Here is a 16,591-nt window from a genome sequence, read left to right as displayed (position 1 = left end):
CGGAGAATGACACCGATAAACTCAGGTGGGTAGAGCTTGATGATTTATCTTAGTATTTCTACACAGAGAATGACACCGATAAACTCAGGTGGGTAGAGCTTGATGATTTATCTTAGTATTTCTACACGGAGAATGGTACCGATAAACTCAGGTGAGTAGAGTTTGATGATTTATCTTAGTGTTTCTACACGGAGAATGGCACTGATAAACTCAGGTGGGTAGAGCTTGATGATTTATCTAAGTGTTTCTACACGGAGAATGACACCGATAATCTCAGGTGGGTAGAGCTTGATGATTTATCTTAGTGTTTCTACACGGAGAATTGCACCGATAAACTCAGGTGGGTAGAGCTTGATGATTTATCTTAGTATTTCTACATGGAGAATGACACCGATAAACTCCGGTGAGTAGAGCTTGATGATTAATCTTAGTTTTTCTACACGGAGAATGACACCGATAAACTCAGGTGGGTAGAGCTTGATGATTTATCTTAGTATTTCTACTCAGAGAATGACACTGATAAACTCAGGTGGGTAGAGCTTGATGATTTATCTTAGTATTTCTACACGGAGAATGGCACCGATAAACTCAGGTGGGTAGAGCTTGATGATTACACGGAGAATGACACCGATAAACTCAGGTGGGTAGAGCTTGATGATTACACAGAGAATGACACCGATAAACTCAGGTGGGTAGAGCTTGATGATTACACGGAGAATGACACCGATAAACTCAGGTGGGTAGAGCTTGATGATTTATCTTAGTATTTCTACACGGAGAATGACACCGATAAACTCAGGTGGGTAGAGCTTGATGATTTATCTTAGTATTTCTACATGGAGAATGACACCGATAAACTCAGGTGGGTAGAGCTTGATGATTTATCTTAGTATTTCTACATGGAGAATGACACCGATAATCTCAGGTGGGTAGAGCTTGATGATTACACGGAGAATGGCACCGATAATCTGAGGTTGGGTAGAGCTTGATGATTTATCTTAGTATTTCTACATGGAGAATGACACCGATAATCTCAGGTGGGTAGAGCTTGATGATTTATCTTAGTATTTCTACACGGAGAATGACACCGATAATCTCAGGTTGGGTAGAGCTTGATGATTTATCTTAGTATTTCTACAGGGAGAATGACACCGATAATCTCAGGTGGGTAGAGCTTGATGATTACACGGAGAATGACACCGATAATCTCAGGTTGGGTAGAGCTTGATGATTTATCTTAGTATTTCTACAGGGAGAATGGCACCGATAAACTCAGGTGGGTAGAGCTTGATGATTACACGGAGAATGACACCGATAAACTCAGGTGGGTAGAGCTTGATGATTTATCTTAGTATTTCTACATGGAGAATGACACCGATACACTCAGGTGGGTAGAGCTTGATGATTTATCTTAGTATTTCTACACAGAGAATGACACCGATAAACTCAGGTGGGTAGAGCTTGATGATTTATCTTAGTATTTCTACACGGAGAATGACACCGATAAACTCAGGTGGGTAGAGCTTGATGATTTATCTTAGTATTTCTACACGGAGAATGACACCGATAAACTCAGGTGGGTAGAGCTTGATGATTTATCTAAGTATCATATACTCATCTTCATAAAACATTGAAGATTGAACACATGGACTCAGGTATTTATAGTCTGATCTAGTATTTTGGTGCATAATACAAATAAAAACAATTCATGAGCACCCAACCTCACAACCAAAATCTAAGAGTTTGGATCATAATGGCAGACGACTAGATGTGACAAACATGAGCCACTCAAGACACAGAGAAAATGGAACTCTAATACAAAAAGGTGTCTATGTTTATTTAATTGGGATGCATAAGGCAGATCGGTGGTCTAGTGGTTACACACATTACTGTCAATCCAGGGGTCGCAGGTTCAATAACCCGCTGCACCATTAAAAGAATACTAAGTTTCTTCTCTAACCAGGGTTAAATTAATCTTTGCACTATGCTCCAAAATCCTAAAATGACTAACAATCTTATAAGATCACTCGCCAAGTGCGAGAATGAATAAGCTTTCACCCACACACACCTATGTGTGCTTAATATGAGCAATCCAATGTTCATGTTATGTTTTCGTTTTTCAGATGGACACAGGCCTTCAGCACCTCCATAAAGAAATGGGTCAAGGTAGATTAAGTAGGGGAAACATACCCGGGATCAAATTTTCCTTCCTGCCTGTTTAACCTCTGCTGCTAGATCAAACTGCAGTGCCACTGCAGCATCCACAGGTCAAGGCTGACTTAAGCAGAGTGTTTTCATGGAAACATTTTGCTGATTATATTTTCAAACATGATAGTTGACAAATTATTGTGTTCTTTTGCATTTTTTCCAGTATTGCGTATAGAAAGTTTGGTTGGTGTACTATTTTTATACTTTTTTGTTATACATGATAGTTTGTGCAGATCTGTTTATTATATTATATTATATCCTAAATTTACGACAAAAGAAAATCACTTAAACTAGATTTTCTTGTTTTTCTATTTTATCTGGTGTGTTCTTGATGCCAAAGCTATTGTTTTGAATAAGATTTATATGTTAATGGGACTCGCTCATGGTTTGTAAAAAGCACTTTTTACGAAAAAAAAATTGTACTACAAAATAAAGAGTGGCAAATCATGAGGAGTGTTAAAACTAAGATACTGACAGCTGGAACCCTTCAGCAAATGCTGATATTTGCTCAAATATCATCTTTGAAGACCACAATACCGTAAATAAAATGATTCAGTGATTCATTGTAGAGTGAAAGGTTGATTGACATTATCACCTGATGTTATCAATGTATTCTGAAAAGGTGAAAAAATCCAACTACTTTTGTATAAGGGGTCCTGGCCTAGTAGTTAAGATGTTGTTTTTCATTACTATTCATGACATGACCGGGGTTGGTTCGCACCCGACTAAAATCAAAATATTTTTTATACTTTATTTGTATTTTTTTTCTGCAATTTTGGTATCATAGAGTAAAATATGTATTTCAGATGAATTACTGAGAAATGCATGAAATTGTGATGTGAACGAAACATTGTTATTTGTTATTTTAACTATTTATCAAACTGTTTTATATTGTGCAATAAGTTGTATCAATATATTTAATATAGAACTTTGCTTTACTGAAGTTTTGCGAATACCTTTAGATGAACATGTTTGTATGTTTAACATGTGTTTTGTTTGAGCATTTATGCCAATGCATAATATTATAAATTTGAAAACTGTTATGTATGTTAGCAACTCTCAGCAAGACTGTGGCGTTTATAGTGTTATTTGTTTTGTTTTTTAAAGAAAGCAATCTTTTCATTAGTTTTCCTTTCACTTTACTCAAATTCCCATGAAAAGAGATAATTGTTATTCATTGAATATTGCAAACTTACTCGCTTATCTTGTATTCATTATTCATACATAACTGGGAATATTTTTTGAAATTTCACATTCCAAATATCTACAGATCTCATACAGCCCCTCACAATTGACCTGACATGTACATCTCTGAAGCTACAGCAATAAAATTTGAACCATGTCTACAGTTTTTTAAACAGAAATCAATGTTGCTGGATGACATTGACTGTGACGTTTTGACCAATTTTCTTATTTTTGAAGTAACAGCAATGAAATGAAGTAACAGCAATGAAATTTTGACTTTGTCTAGGGTTTTGAAATCCAATATCAAAGTTGTCCTGTGATGACCTTGATTGTGACCTTTTGACATACTGTTTTATTGTTTAATCTGCAGTAATGAAATTTAGACCATGTGTACAGTTTTCAAAACAATTATTAATGCTATCTTTGGATGACCTTAACTGTTACCTTATAACCTACTTTCTTGTTTTTGAAGCTACAGCAAAATATTTGGACCATGTTCACAGTTTTTAAAACTATTATCAATGTTGTCCTTGGATGAGCTAAACTGTGATCTTTTGACCTACTTTTTATTTTTAAAGCTACAGCCACGCAATATGGTTCATGTGTAGAGTTTTGAAAACAAATATCAATGTTTTCCTCCGATAACATTGACTGTGACCATTTGACCTACTTTCTTGTTTTTGAACCTATAGCAATGGAATTTGGACCATGTCTACAGTTTTTTTAAGCAGATATCAATGTTGTCCTTTGATAACCTTGACTTTGACCTACTTTGTTATTTTTCAAGCTGCAGTTATGAAATTTGAACCATGTGTACAGTTTTAAAAACAAATATCAAGTTTATCCTTGGTTGACCTTGACCTTTTGATCTACTTTCTTTTTTTGAAGCTGCAGCAATTCCATTTGGACCATGTGTACAGTTTTAAAACAAATATTAATGCTGTGCTTGGATGACCATTATCGTGACTTTTGACCTATTTCCTTAATTTTGAAGCTACTGTAATGAAATTTCAAGCTTGTGTAGAGTTTTTAAAACAAATATCAATATTGATATTGTCAGGTGACCATTTGACCTACTTCCTTATTTTTGAAGCTACAGTTTTGACATTTAGACCATGTGTACAACTTTGAGAACAAATATCAAGCTATAGTGATTACACAGGTAAAACACTTTTACTCTGGTGAGTGATTCAGGGTTGTCATGACCCTCTTGTTTTGATAACCGTTGATGATATATATAAGGCTGTATGTGTGATTTGGTAGAAGAGGATTTCTTATATAGCACTATCATAGTTCACACAAAGACATGCATAATAAGAACATCAAAGTAGTCTGTATTTTGGATTTTCATTTCAATGTAATACTTATACTAGGAAATATCTAATTAGATTAGTGTTTTGTTGTTATGCAGAATATAATTTGTACATAAAAAATGGAAGTTATTTGGGAGTACAGCATTCTGTTCACAAGGTTGTGAGATTTTTGTAAGGTTATTTTGTCTTCTCTGTGTTTGTTTTTCACTCAAAGAGCTTTATAAGTTCTGCTTTTGTGTTTCATTTTGCTGTTGTTACTTTGAAATTCTATATTATACTCACAATTGTTAAACAGAAATAGAAGGTGACTATTCACTATAGGGCCATCTTTCAAACATGTGTATGTGCCAGTATGTGTATGCCCATATGTGTATGGTACCATATGTGTTTGCGACCTTATGTGTATGCCCATATGTGTATGATACCATTTGTGTTTGCGACCTTATGTGTATGCCCATATGTGTATGGTACCATATGTGTTTGCGACCTTATGTGTATGCCCATATGTGTATGATACCATATGTGTTTGCAACCATATGTTTATGCCCATATGTGTATGATACCATATGTGTTTGCAACCATATGTATATGCCCATATGTGAATGCTCATATGTTTGTGCACATATGTGTATGATACCATATGTGTTTGTGACCATATGTTTATGCCCATATGTGTATGATTCCATATGTGTTTGCGACCATATGTTTATGCCCATATGTGTATAATACCATATGTGTTTGCGACCATATGTTTATGCCCATATGTTTAGGCCCATATGTGTATGCTCATATGTGTATAATACCATATGTGTTTGCGACCATATGTTTATGACCATATGTTTAGGCCCATATGTGTATGCTCATGTGTGTATGATACCATAGTGTATGTGCAGTACTCAGTTGTATTGATTTGAAAAAAATGTTGTTGTTTTTTTAACTTTTTTATCAATGTTGCCATATACAGTCCCATGAATGCTGAACATTTTATATTCGTCTGAATATGTTTTGAGATTAAAAACTTTATAGGCAGAGTGTAATGAAAAAGAGAATTATTAGACTTTATAAAAACATATTCATAAGAATGGTGTTACAATCTTATATTTTAATTTGATGCTGGCTAAAACTTACACATCTTGTTTCGACTTACTATATATACATTGTTTGTGTTGTCATGTTATCATTGTTGTATGTTTTGACGTATTTTGTATTTCTTCTATATTATGTCAGTATTATGTATACTGTGCAGGACACAATTTGTCACTGTTGTTTTTTGAAGCATATGACTACAAGTATGGTGTTGTATGATTCTGCAAGTAAAATCTGGGTCTGGTTTTACAACAAAAATGTAAGTTGTATAACAGATTTAACTCTGTTTATTTCTGCTAAAAGGGTTGATAATATAGTATTTTTACTGTCTGATCGGGTTACAGGATTAATGGCGGGAACCGGATTCTTGTCTTAGTGTTTTATGTGAAACCAGGTGATTTTGGGCTATTTTTGTGTCGCCTGAAAAGACGACATATAGGGGTTACTTTTGTCGGCGGCCGCGGCGTCCGCGTCCCATTTTCGCTTGTCCGGGGTATATCTCCTAAACTATTAGTGGTATCAACTTGAAACTTCATATGTAGATAGATTTAATTGAGGGCAAGTGCAGTGCACAAGAACTGTTACTCTTGCTTCCATATTTTTAGAGTTATTGCCCTTTGTTATTTTTCATGCTTAAAGTTTTGTCCGGGGCATATCTTGTAGAATATAAGAGTTATCAACTTGAAACTTCATATGTAGATAGATCTCATGGAGGGCAAGTGCAGTGCACAATAACAGTAACTCTTGCTTTCTTAGTTTTAAAATTATTGCCCTTTGTTAATTTTCATGCTTAAAGTTTTGTCCGGGGCATATCTTGAAGAATATAAGAGGTATCAACTTGAAACTTCATAGCTAGATAGATCTCATTGAGGGAAAGTGCAGTGCACAATAACAGTAACTCTTGCTTTCTTAGTTTTAAAGGTATTGCCCTTTGTTAATTTTCATGCTTAAAGTTTTGTCCGGGGCATATCTTGAAGAATATAAGAGGTATCAACTTGAAACTTCATAGCTAGATAGATCTCATTGAGGGCAAGTGCAGTACACAAGAACCGTTACTCTTGCTGCCATATTTTTAGAGTTATTGCCCTTTGTTAATTTTCTTGCTTAGGTTTTGTCCGTGGCATATCTCGTAAACTATAGGAGGTTTCAACCTGAAACTTATTCCGTAGGTATATCTAATTGAGGGTTCAAATGCCACCTACACTTGAAAGTTAAATGGCAACATCATTGTCTATAAATGAATAAAATGCCAATCTAACAGCTATAATGTCAACAGTAAATAATTCGTCAGGCGACACATCCGACTCGCGGAGTTCTAGTTTTCTTTTCATAACTACTGTTTGTGTATAACCTCACCAATCAATTAAGCACAGCACGATCATATTGCCAATTTACATTGCAAGGACAGTCAATTTGAACAGCCTCCAATGTCAGCTTCCCACAGTCAGTTATAACACTTCAAAACTGCTTTGTTCTCACACCACGTCATGTGTGAGCATTATTTATAGCAAAGAATTAATTGGTCGACAAATGTAGACTGTAGATGTATGCTTTATGTCCATTGAGTCCACCTCTTTGGTCGTCTATTAGTGCATGTATATGCCCGAATCATTGATGCCTGTAGTCGGTGTCGTTTGATCGGTGAAATCTTTTGACAGGTCGTAAACATTCAACACAATTTGAAATTTTCTTTGTAGTTTTGGGTGGAGCTAAAGTCACGATCAACCAATGCTTCAAAATCTTCATACTTCATCATTTGCATGCAGTTATACCTCATTGAAATGTTATCATTAACAGTTTATCATGCTTACAGTGATATTGCTAGTATTAAATGTTGTATACATATAGATGACATAAATAAAATATAAACAAGGGACAAAGGGACAAAAACAATGTTAGCCAATAATCAATTGCAGGTAAAATTGCCTATTTTCTTTTATTTAGCCTTTTTAGCTTATCTGTATTTCAAAAATAAGTTGGGTTATTTGCATAGCCTTTGGTGTTGTCATCGGCGTCATCATTTTGTAAACCTCTTTGACCTTGGCCATAACAACAAAACTGTTCAACATATTTAAATCAAACTTAAAGCACATTTCGCCAGAGACAATACTCATATGTACAACAAGGCTAAACACACTAGCTTTAATAATTGTTGAATTAATATCTATCGAAAACAACCTGAGATGTATATTTACGCTTTACAATGTTAGAAATCTGTACACTTTAACTAAGCTGCAAGAAGGTCGCATAGTCATTTCAATTTTGCGGTTAAACTCAATTTCTAACTCTTGGAATCTTAATTTAGTTTGCAGTAATACATTTCATTGGCAATCATTTTAAACTTGGACATATATAAATACGTGTTAAAACACTTAATTAATAATAGCATTCAAAATTTTACGAACCACTTCTGCTGACGAATATGAAGAAAAATCCTTGACATTCTTGCCATCTTATCCCGGACATGTAGACAACGTTATTGGTTTAGGACAGCTTAGTATGCTTTATTTTGTGCACACCAAAATGTTTGTATAGATAATAGATTTTTGAATGTTTTTGTTTTATATCTGTGTCCCATTTGTACATGGGAAGTCATTGGGGTACTAGTATTAATTGTTGACCTCTTCATTCATTATTACAAACCTTTACATATAAATAAATAATAAATACGTGTAATACTATTTACAATGTGCCATATATCACTTTAATCCAACTAACTGTTGTACTGTCACACAACAAGTTCAATGTGTTCACCTTTGTGGGTGTGTTTGATTGCACTAGATATATCATTTGTTTACCACATTTAGTTTCATTTGTTCAAACCCACATGTATTGATATAACAAGCATTTCAAGTCCAAAAATAATTGCAGCTGTATTAGTTCTTCGAGCTTCTCCGATGTTTGTATGTTCTATATGGCAATGAGTATTGTATCAATTAGTACATTAAACATATATATGTCATACAAATTTTGCTCCCTTGGAATAAGATAGGTCATATAGATTTGCTAATGTCAAAAGGTCGATCAGTCTGTCGGTTGGTAGACCACTGAACAATATTTATGCAAAAGCCTGATGAAATTCTGTCAATATAAAAACTCGGTTTGTCGAATGAGCATGAACGTTCATTGGTAGATTGACTTTGGCAAGTTCATGACTCCTATTGCGGTCAGTAGGTCAATAGTCTCATGAAAACTTTATCAACTTGATTAAGGACCATAAAATGGTAGTGGTAGGTTGACTGACTATGACCCCTATGTTTTGAGGTCAGTGGGAAAAAGAACATGGTTAAAGTCAGCAGGCATATTGAAACTTCTCCGGCACAATATCTCAGCATCTGTTTAACGTATGGCCACGAAAACGTCAGTGGTAGGTTGATCTTGACCAGTACATGACACATTGGTTTTGGGGTCAGTAGGAAAAAGGACGTCAAGATATAAGCCAGCAGTCATATGGAGACTGTCGGCACAGTAATCCTACATCGATTTGACTATCACAAATTTAGTGTATGTTACAATATGCTGAATTAAACCTTGACCGGGTTATGATTCTTGTTGTTTTTGGGTTAGAAGGGCAGAGGTCAAGGCCACAGAAAATTGTTTTTATATACTATAGGATTACTGATGTAAAAGGCATGTTGCCTATTTATAAGCAATAAATTAGCTCCAACTAAGCGCCAAACAGGGGGCATACTGCTTCACTATCATCTCTCGTTACTTAAATTTATATTTAACCTTCGTACCTTTTGTTATATTTTCAAAGGTTATTTGTATGTTGAATTTTATGTCTTTATGTATATTTGTTTTTCCTTTACTATGAAGATACTTATTTTTGGGCGTCCCTTATTGTTATACATTATTTTATATATAATTATGTTATAACTTGTATACAGAAGAATGTTGCACTGTGTTTATATGGCGTTTTATTTCTAAATCGTTTTCACATTGATTTTGCTATATATACAACAATTAACGGACTATTGTTTTGTAATAAAATCAATCTTACAGTAGTTTTGTTTCCTTTCTTTTGGAATATTTTCATTTAGTTTTTTTGCAGAGATAAAGTAAACTATGTTGACACAATTAATACCATCAGCAAATGTCTGTTTAATTGTTAGTTTTGCCCAAAATGACATAGATACAAAGAGAAAGAATAAATCCATTTTACTAACAATGTTTGCACATACTGATAATCATTTTGCTGTTGTTGTGTACAGTTGGAAAGCAAATACTTGTAACACAAGTTTACTTTTCTAACTATTCATTAACTATCCATGCGTAAAAATGTGCAGATTTAAACCAACTGCTGCCCAATAATAACCGAATTGCGTTAATAGTGTACCTTGTTGGGTCAAAGTGGCAGCGGATATTCTTCCATTATCTACTTGTGACGGGCAAAGACACTTGGCTGTCAATCTCCATCTCATCACATACAATATTAATCGTCGCACAGGAAGAACGTTAAACGGGGATATACAGTGGGCGAAAGAAGACCCAGGGCTACACTGTCTGTGAACTATGCCCTACAGTCTAATGCATGACCATACACCCTTTGGGCCCCGTCGCCCATGGATATACCAGTGGCGTCGTTAAAAACGCGACCCACTGTGCCAAACTTCGTAATATAATGGCTAGCAGCATACTGCTCTGACCTTGAGATATGTTTACACTATCAGTATGCATTCAGGTGAAAGGCATTTTTTTTAATCAAACACTACTTTTGATGTTAAAGTATTTTAATCCTGTTTCATTGCATAAAAGATATACAGATTTGAAATCTTATATATGATAAAGGGTCAACTGTTTAATCAATTTGCTTCCACATCACTTTCGACTTTCTAACAAGAGCAATCAATACAAAGAGCATATACAATAGAAATGATATGATTGAAATATTATTGATGAATAATTTGAAAACAAATAAGTAATCGACCTGAATCACAAACATAACACTGGGAATCTGAATCCGTGTGAATATGTTTTGGCCGCAGTCATTCACCCCTCTAAACAATCTTCAAAATAATCAAAACTTGTTACCTCCCCTTCTAAATATTCTGGAGAATGACTGTAGTCAAACATTTCGAAGTCTGTTGTCAAGGAGTCCTTCAATGTTTTCATCAGCTGTTCAGGAAGACTTAAATGCCTTCAATATGAATTCTTGTCTGTTCTTTCTTTTCTCTGCCTTTGTTCCAAGTCTACTCAACCGCAACATATCGTTTCTAAATATATATTCAGTGATATTGTAAATGTCCGTGTTGTTGTCATAGGGAAATGACACTGATTTACTAATAATTCCGCGGCCTTGGAGTCGTTTAAACGTTCTGAACAGAGCACATCTAAATGTTACACCGCACTCTTCTATCTCTTTTTCCTGCATGAACACCCACTCGGCCAGTCCTGTTATAGCATCCATATTCGCGTCTTTTTCAAAGTCCGGAGTCTTTACTTTTTCTGTTAAATTCAGTTCGTTTAACAGAAAAATTGTCTCTTCTTTTAATGTTTCATATTTTCCAATATACTCGTAATCGAAGGTACACGGCAAGCAATGTTTGTAGTTTGGCGAGAAATGTTCATCTAAACAGGTGCTATTTTGCTTGAACCCAACAACGTATGATATAAACTCCTCAAAGGAAACATCATATCCACAATTAACAGTTTCTTTATCATTGCTTAGTGATCTTTTAAAAATATGAACTGCACCGTTTGTTTCCCTTTCAATTGAATCTTCAAATTTCTTTTCTGTTGTATTTTTGGCGTAAAACCTCTGTCTGGTTACAATATTTGTACTACCATATATCCAATAATACGGGTTCGGTGAATAAAACTTGTCTAACCAAGCTGAGAAAAGCCGGGTGAAAGGATCCCTTACAAACATCACTGTTTTAGAAAACTCAAGAACGTCTCTGATCTCAGTAAAGTTCTTATCTTCCATTGTTGAGAAACCACCAACTTTGTCAGCATCCTCCGATCTGATCTCTATCGGGTTTGTCGTATTTCCCTAACCACCTATCACGTGCATAACTCTCTTCCAAAATGTACTTCCGGTCTTGGCAATCGCACAGTATATAAGGCCGCCATCTTCTGCATACTTTAAGTCAAACTTTGTCTTTTTTAGTTCGCATGGTAAATACTTGTAAACAGTTGACTCATATTTAAAGCAGGTTTTATTCAGCATCCGTCTTCTTGTTTCAAAGCGATCACGTATCAGCTTCATCTGAATTGAAACTTTAGTGGGAAATATAGAAAACTATAATTGTAACTTCAATGTATAAAGTACAAATAACTTAGTTTATTGTATACAAGTATCAGGAAAGACCATTTTCTGAATTAATTTGGGAGAAGCTGTTTACCAAGTTATCAACACTGTGAATCCATAATGATTTCAGTACAAAAATCACTTACTGATCATTTTTCTTACTTCGAGTAAGTTTCTGCGTTAGAAGAAACATTGGTTCAATAGAAAGAGTAGTTGTTTACCTTATCAATAGATAATGTCCTTTGATTGCTCGTCTGTTTATTTTTGACATTGCTGTTGACGATTTTTCCAGTTTTGTTGCCCTCCTGATGGAGATGGTGTTTAACTTCGAATACAAATGTAAACAAATCATCGTGTTACGCGTGTGAGTGTGGGTACTCGTGAACTCATGAACTGGATTAACCTCCCCAAACAAACTCCCCAGTATGTGTTTTTATGCTTACCATTCCAAGGCGGTAACCTGAACATATATTAATTAGGCTATGTTCATGCATAAGATGTCTGTTTCGTTCTATACTTTGTGTGTATCGACTTCCGGATCGTTATAAGGGTTGAATGTTATAGTATTGCGGTGTATTAACGGTCGGGTGTTTGAAGAGTGAAGAAGTCAGGACCTTTGAATTCAGTGTAGTAAATCATTTCAATCAGAAGTAAGCGAAGTAGTTAGTACACCAATTGTTAATCTATTTGCAATATATTCTACAATAACAAACGACAATGATCATTGTTGAAATTGGAATAGTTTTTAAATTGACACAAATGGTTTTTCCTTTGTTACTTATAACTGTTAATACATAAACAAGAAGTGGTTGGTATATTTTGAATAGTAATGTTATAATGTATAATAATCGAACAAATATCAATATTTTATAATACGTATCATTGTCATTACAAGAGTGCATGATCAAAAGAGGGATTTGAGACTTCTTACCATTAATTTTCTCAACAAACATTCCACTTTGATTTCCCCTGCAAGCTGTTCGAAGCCAACAGCTTTCCTGTCTTGTGTGTTATCGTTATCTATATCTACTTCTCGAAAGCCTTGGTCCTCAGTCAGTGTGAACTGTTGTGGTAAACCTGGAGGTGAGTTTCATAGGTTTGATGGTGTGCATGCAAGGGAACTAAAATTAATTATCATTTGATAAAACAGTTCTTGTGACTTTTTTCTGTATTTTTATACCCCCGAGGGTGGGCATATGAAAATCGCACCGTCCGTCCGTCCGTCCAGCTTTGTTACTTTCCCTTGTATGGACAGATTTTAAAATAACATACCAAGACGATGTGTGGCGTGCAAGACCCGTGTCCCTGCCTCAAAGGTCAAGGTCACACTTAGTGTTTATTCACAATGGAGTGCTGCATATAAGGACATAGAGTATAGGTTGTCGTGTCCGGGCTGTAACTTTCCCTTGTATGGACAGATTTTAAAATAACTTGCCACATGTGTTCCACATACCAAGACGACGTGTCGCGTGCAAGAACCGTGTCCATACCTAAAAGGTCAAGGTCACACTTAGTGTTTATTCACAATGGAGTGCTGCATATAAGGACATAGAGTATCGGTTGTCGTATCAGGGCTGTTACTTTCCCTTGTATGGCCAGATTTTAAAATCACTTGCTACATGTGTTCCACATACGAAGACGACGTGTCGTGTGCAAGACCCATGTCCCTACCTCTAAGGTGAAAAATACACTAGTGTTTATTCACAAGGGATTCTTAATATAAGGACATAACAGTGTAGGTTGTCAAGTATGGGTGGTATTTTTTATGTTCAGAGGCAATTTAAAATAACTTGTCATATGTATTTGACACGTAAAGGCAAGATCAACTTTTCATGTACTGACCTTGTTCGTAGGTCAATGTCACCTTCGGGGGCATTCGTCACATACTGTGACAGCTCTTGTTTATTCTATTATTGAAACCGAAACTGAAATGAAAACTGTTATGCTTACAAGAACTGCGTATTGAGTCCTAAGGACGATAAAAACGAAAATAATGATAAAAACATTGCATTGTTAACATGTTTAATAATAATGTATTATAGCGATATTTACCAACAACGCTTTTTGATCATGTAAGATATTTAAATAATGCTATATATTTGTTTGAATTTGCTGGAAGTTCTATTTTACAATACTTCATACCTGCATAAACTACAAACATAATGGCAATAAGTCCACATGTAAACATACACGATAAAACCACTCTCAACTGTAGTCGAATCATTTTCGTTGATAAATCTCATAAAATGATGTTGTTTACCGAGTTTAAGTTGAACGGAATTGTTAAAATACCACACTAAGGTCCTTCCCGAGCTATTCTTCTTATTGGCACTCCCGAGGCTATTCCTTTTATTGACAAAGCTCATTGATATAGATTAATCTGTGAATGGTAAAATTTCAAACAAAATAATACAAAGCTATCCATAATATCTACACTATATCTGCCTAACGAAACATGTCTGACTTTGTAGATGCTTTGAAGTGTATGCCATGAAGACTTTAGAAGTATAGGTTAGGCGAAAAGGTCATTAAACTGATTGATAAAAAGTCATTATGTACGTTTGGATAAGATGCTGCTATCTATTTAGGCCTCAAGACGGCTTCTTAAAGGGGCTAGACACCAGATGATACAATTGCAAGAAACAAATACAATTGTCAAAAACTTACATAGAATTCACATCCTTGTGTATCATACTTACCGATGTCATGTAATGCACTTAATTCAAAGAACATCTGTAAACTAGAGTATTGGAACGGACATGACAAACTCGTATGGGTGAATGAAAAACGACCTGCTTTAAATGAAAAGATCAGTATATAATTTGGTCACCTGAAAATACCCCATATAGTTTTGAATAGGTTATAAAAAGATTTTTCAAAATCGGTTGTTATTCACGCAGACAATTACAAAAAAGTAATATGTATAGGAGCACTTTATACAATAATAACATCAACTAGTTTCACCGGCTGTATGTTCACACATGCACGCACGTACGCTAGCACGCACGCGCGCACGCACGCACGCACGCACGCACACACACACACACACACACGCACACACAGTTCCCCTTGAAATACCACTGTACAATGGCTAACGTTCTTTGAAGAATATAAAGTAAGGATAATAGTAGTGTACATTTTTAACAGCAAAGGTGTAAGCATAATGATGTACACTGTTAATTGCAGTATGGTCTAATATTGTGTAGTTGATAAGAACAAAGTTTTAGTACAGCCTACCTCATTTTTCGGAAATTATGTCGTTGAAATTGTGTTCTAGCCCTCTGCGCATTATGTTTGAACCGGACGGGACAGCGGGCTAACATTTCAAAACGGTGACATGTATCAATTTGTAATTCACTGATTGAAACAGCGGAATATAAAAAACCGAAATATCTTTGTATAAATTTCCGGAAACCATGCAATATAAACAGTCCAGGTGCACTAGTGCTCACTGGCATGGTTATTTTTAAAACATGGTAACGACTTACATCAGACCACCAACTAAACTCACATTACCACAATACCATAGACATTGTGTTGTTTCAACTCGCATTTCCATACATTTTCTTTATCTTATACGTCTAACACATAACTTGGCGACAAAGATACAAACAACTGCACATTACCGCTCAGTAAACTAATTACTATATCAAAGGTTTACTGTATCAAATGGTTCAATTTTAAATACGCGGTTTGTTTGTAAAATAGTTTCTCTCTTAACCTATGAGTGTGGTACCTTCTTGTGTCTAGTGGCATTATGTGTTTGTTAATACACGATAAGGACCAACTTAAGAATATCGCAAGGTAGTGAATTCAGTGATAAGAACCAAAGAAACAATTATTACTTTATCTCTGTAAACAAAAATTTACTGCCGAAGTTATTGGACTGTTTATTCAATCGTTTATATTTACGGTATCCGAACAGTTTTATTATTCATATACTTTGATTCTCTAAACGCGTACTTTAAGACTGGCAGTCATGGGTCCTGTTTTAATAAAGATCAGAGAGGATTAAGGACATTTATCGCACAGATTTTGCTCATACCTTACGAGTGTACATGAGTGTAAGGTTTACGGCTAAATTATCTTATTGAAACGGGGACCTCACTGAAATACATTTACAATGTGGACACCAGTGCTATACGTCTTTATACCAATAGACTTAAACATAATAGTATGTAAGTAAATCTAGCCCCAATCAGTATTTTTGTCATGGTCTTTTAAACAGTACATCAATTAAACTATACGAGAACAGACCAGTAATTTATTCACGTAAACTATACCGATTCCTGTGACATGTAAATACAGTTAAACAAATCGAACTACAAGACATAAGGCAATTGCACATAACTTGAATGGATCCTATATAGAATATATGATTTAAAACATTTCACCAGGTAAATGATATATATTCCTGTGACATGTAAATACAGTTAAACAAATCGAACTACAAGACATAAGGCAATTGCACATAACTTGAATGGATCCTATATAGAATATATGATTTAAAACATTTCACCAGGTAAATGATATAAATCATATTCAC

General features: G+C 35.1%; 1 protein-coding gene across 2 annotated transcripts in view; it reads left to right on the top strand.

Annotated features, from left to right (window-relative positions):
• Positions 1–9,799, top strand: part of LOC128205629 (uncharacterized) — a 30,493-nt gene extending 20,694 nt beyond the window's left edge. For both annotated transcript variants that reach the window (XM_052907418.1, XM_052907420.1), the window contains exon 13: positions 2,124–9,799. In XM_052907418.1, the coding sequence (XP_052763378.1) occupies positions 2,124–2,175 (52 nt within the window). In that variant the 3' untranslated portion in view covers positions 2,176–9,799. The remainder of the gene's footprint in view (positions 1–2,123) is intronic.
• Positions 9,800–16,591: the final 6,792 nt, after the last annotated feature.

This window comes from Mya arenaria, chromosome 10 (assembly GCF_026914265.1).
Source record: "Mya arenaria isolate MELC-2E11 chromosome 10, ASM2691426v1".
In the NCBI taxonomy this organism is placed as follows: Eukaryota; Metazoa; Mollusca; class Bivalvia; order Myida; family Myidae; genus Mya; species Mya arenaria.
The sequence above is the reverse complement of the archived record's forward strand: the minus strand, read 5'-3'. Positions and strand labels throughout refer to the sequence as shown.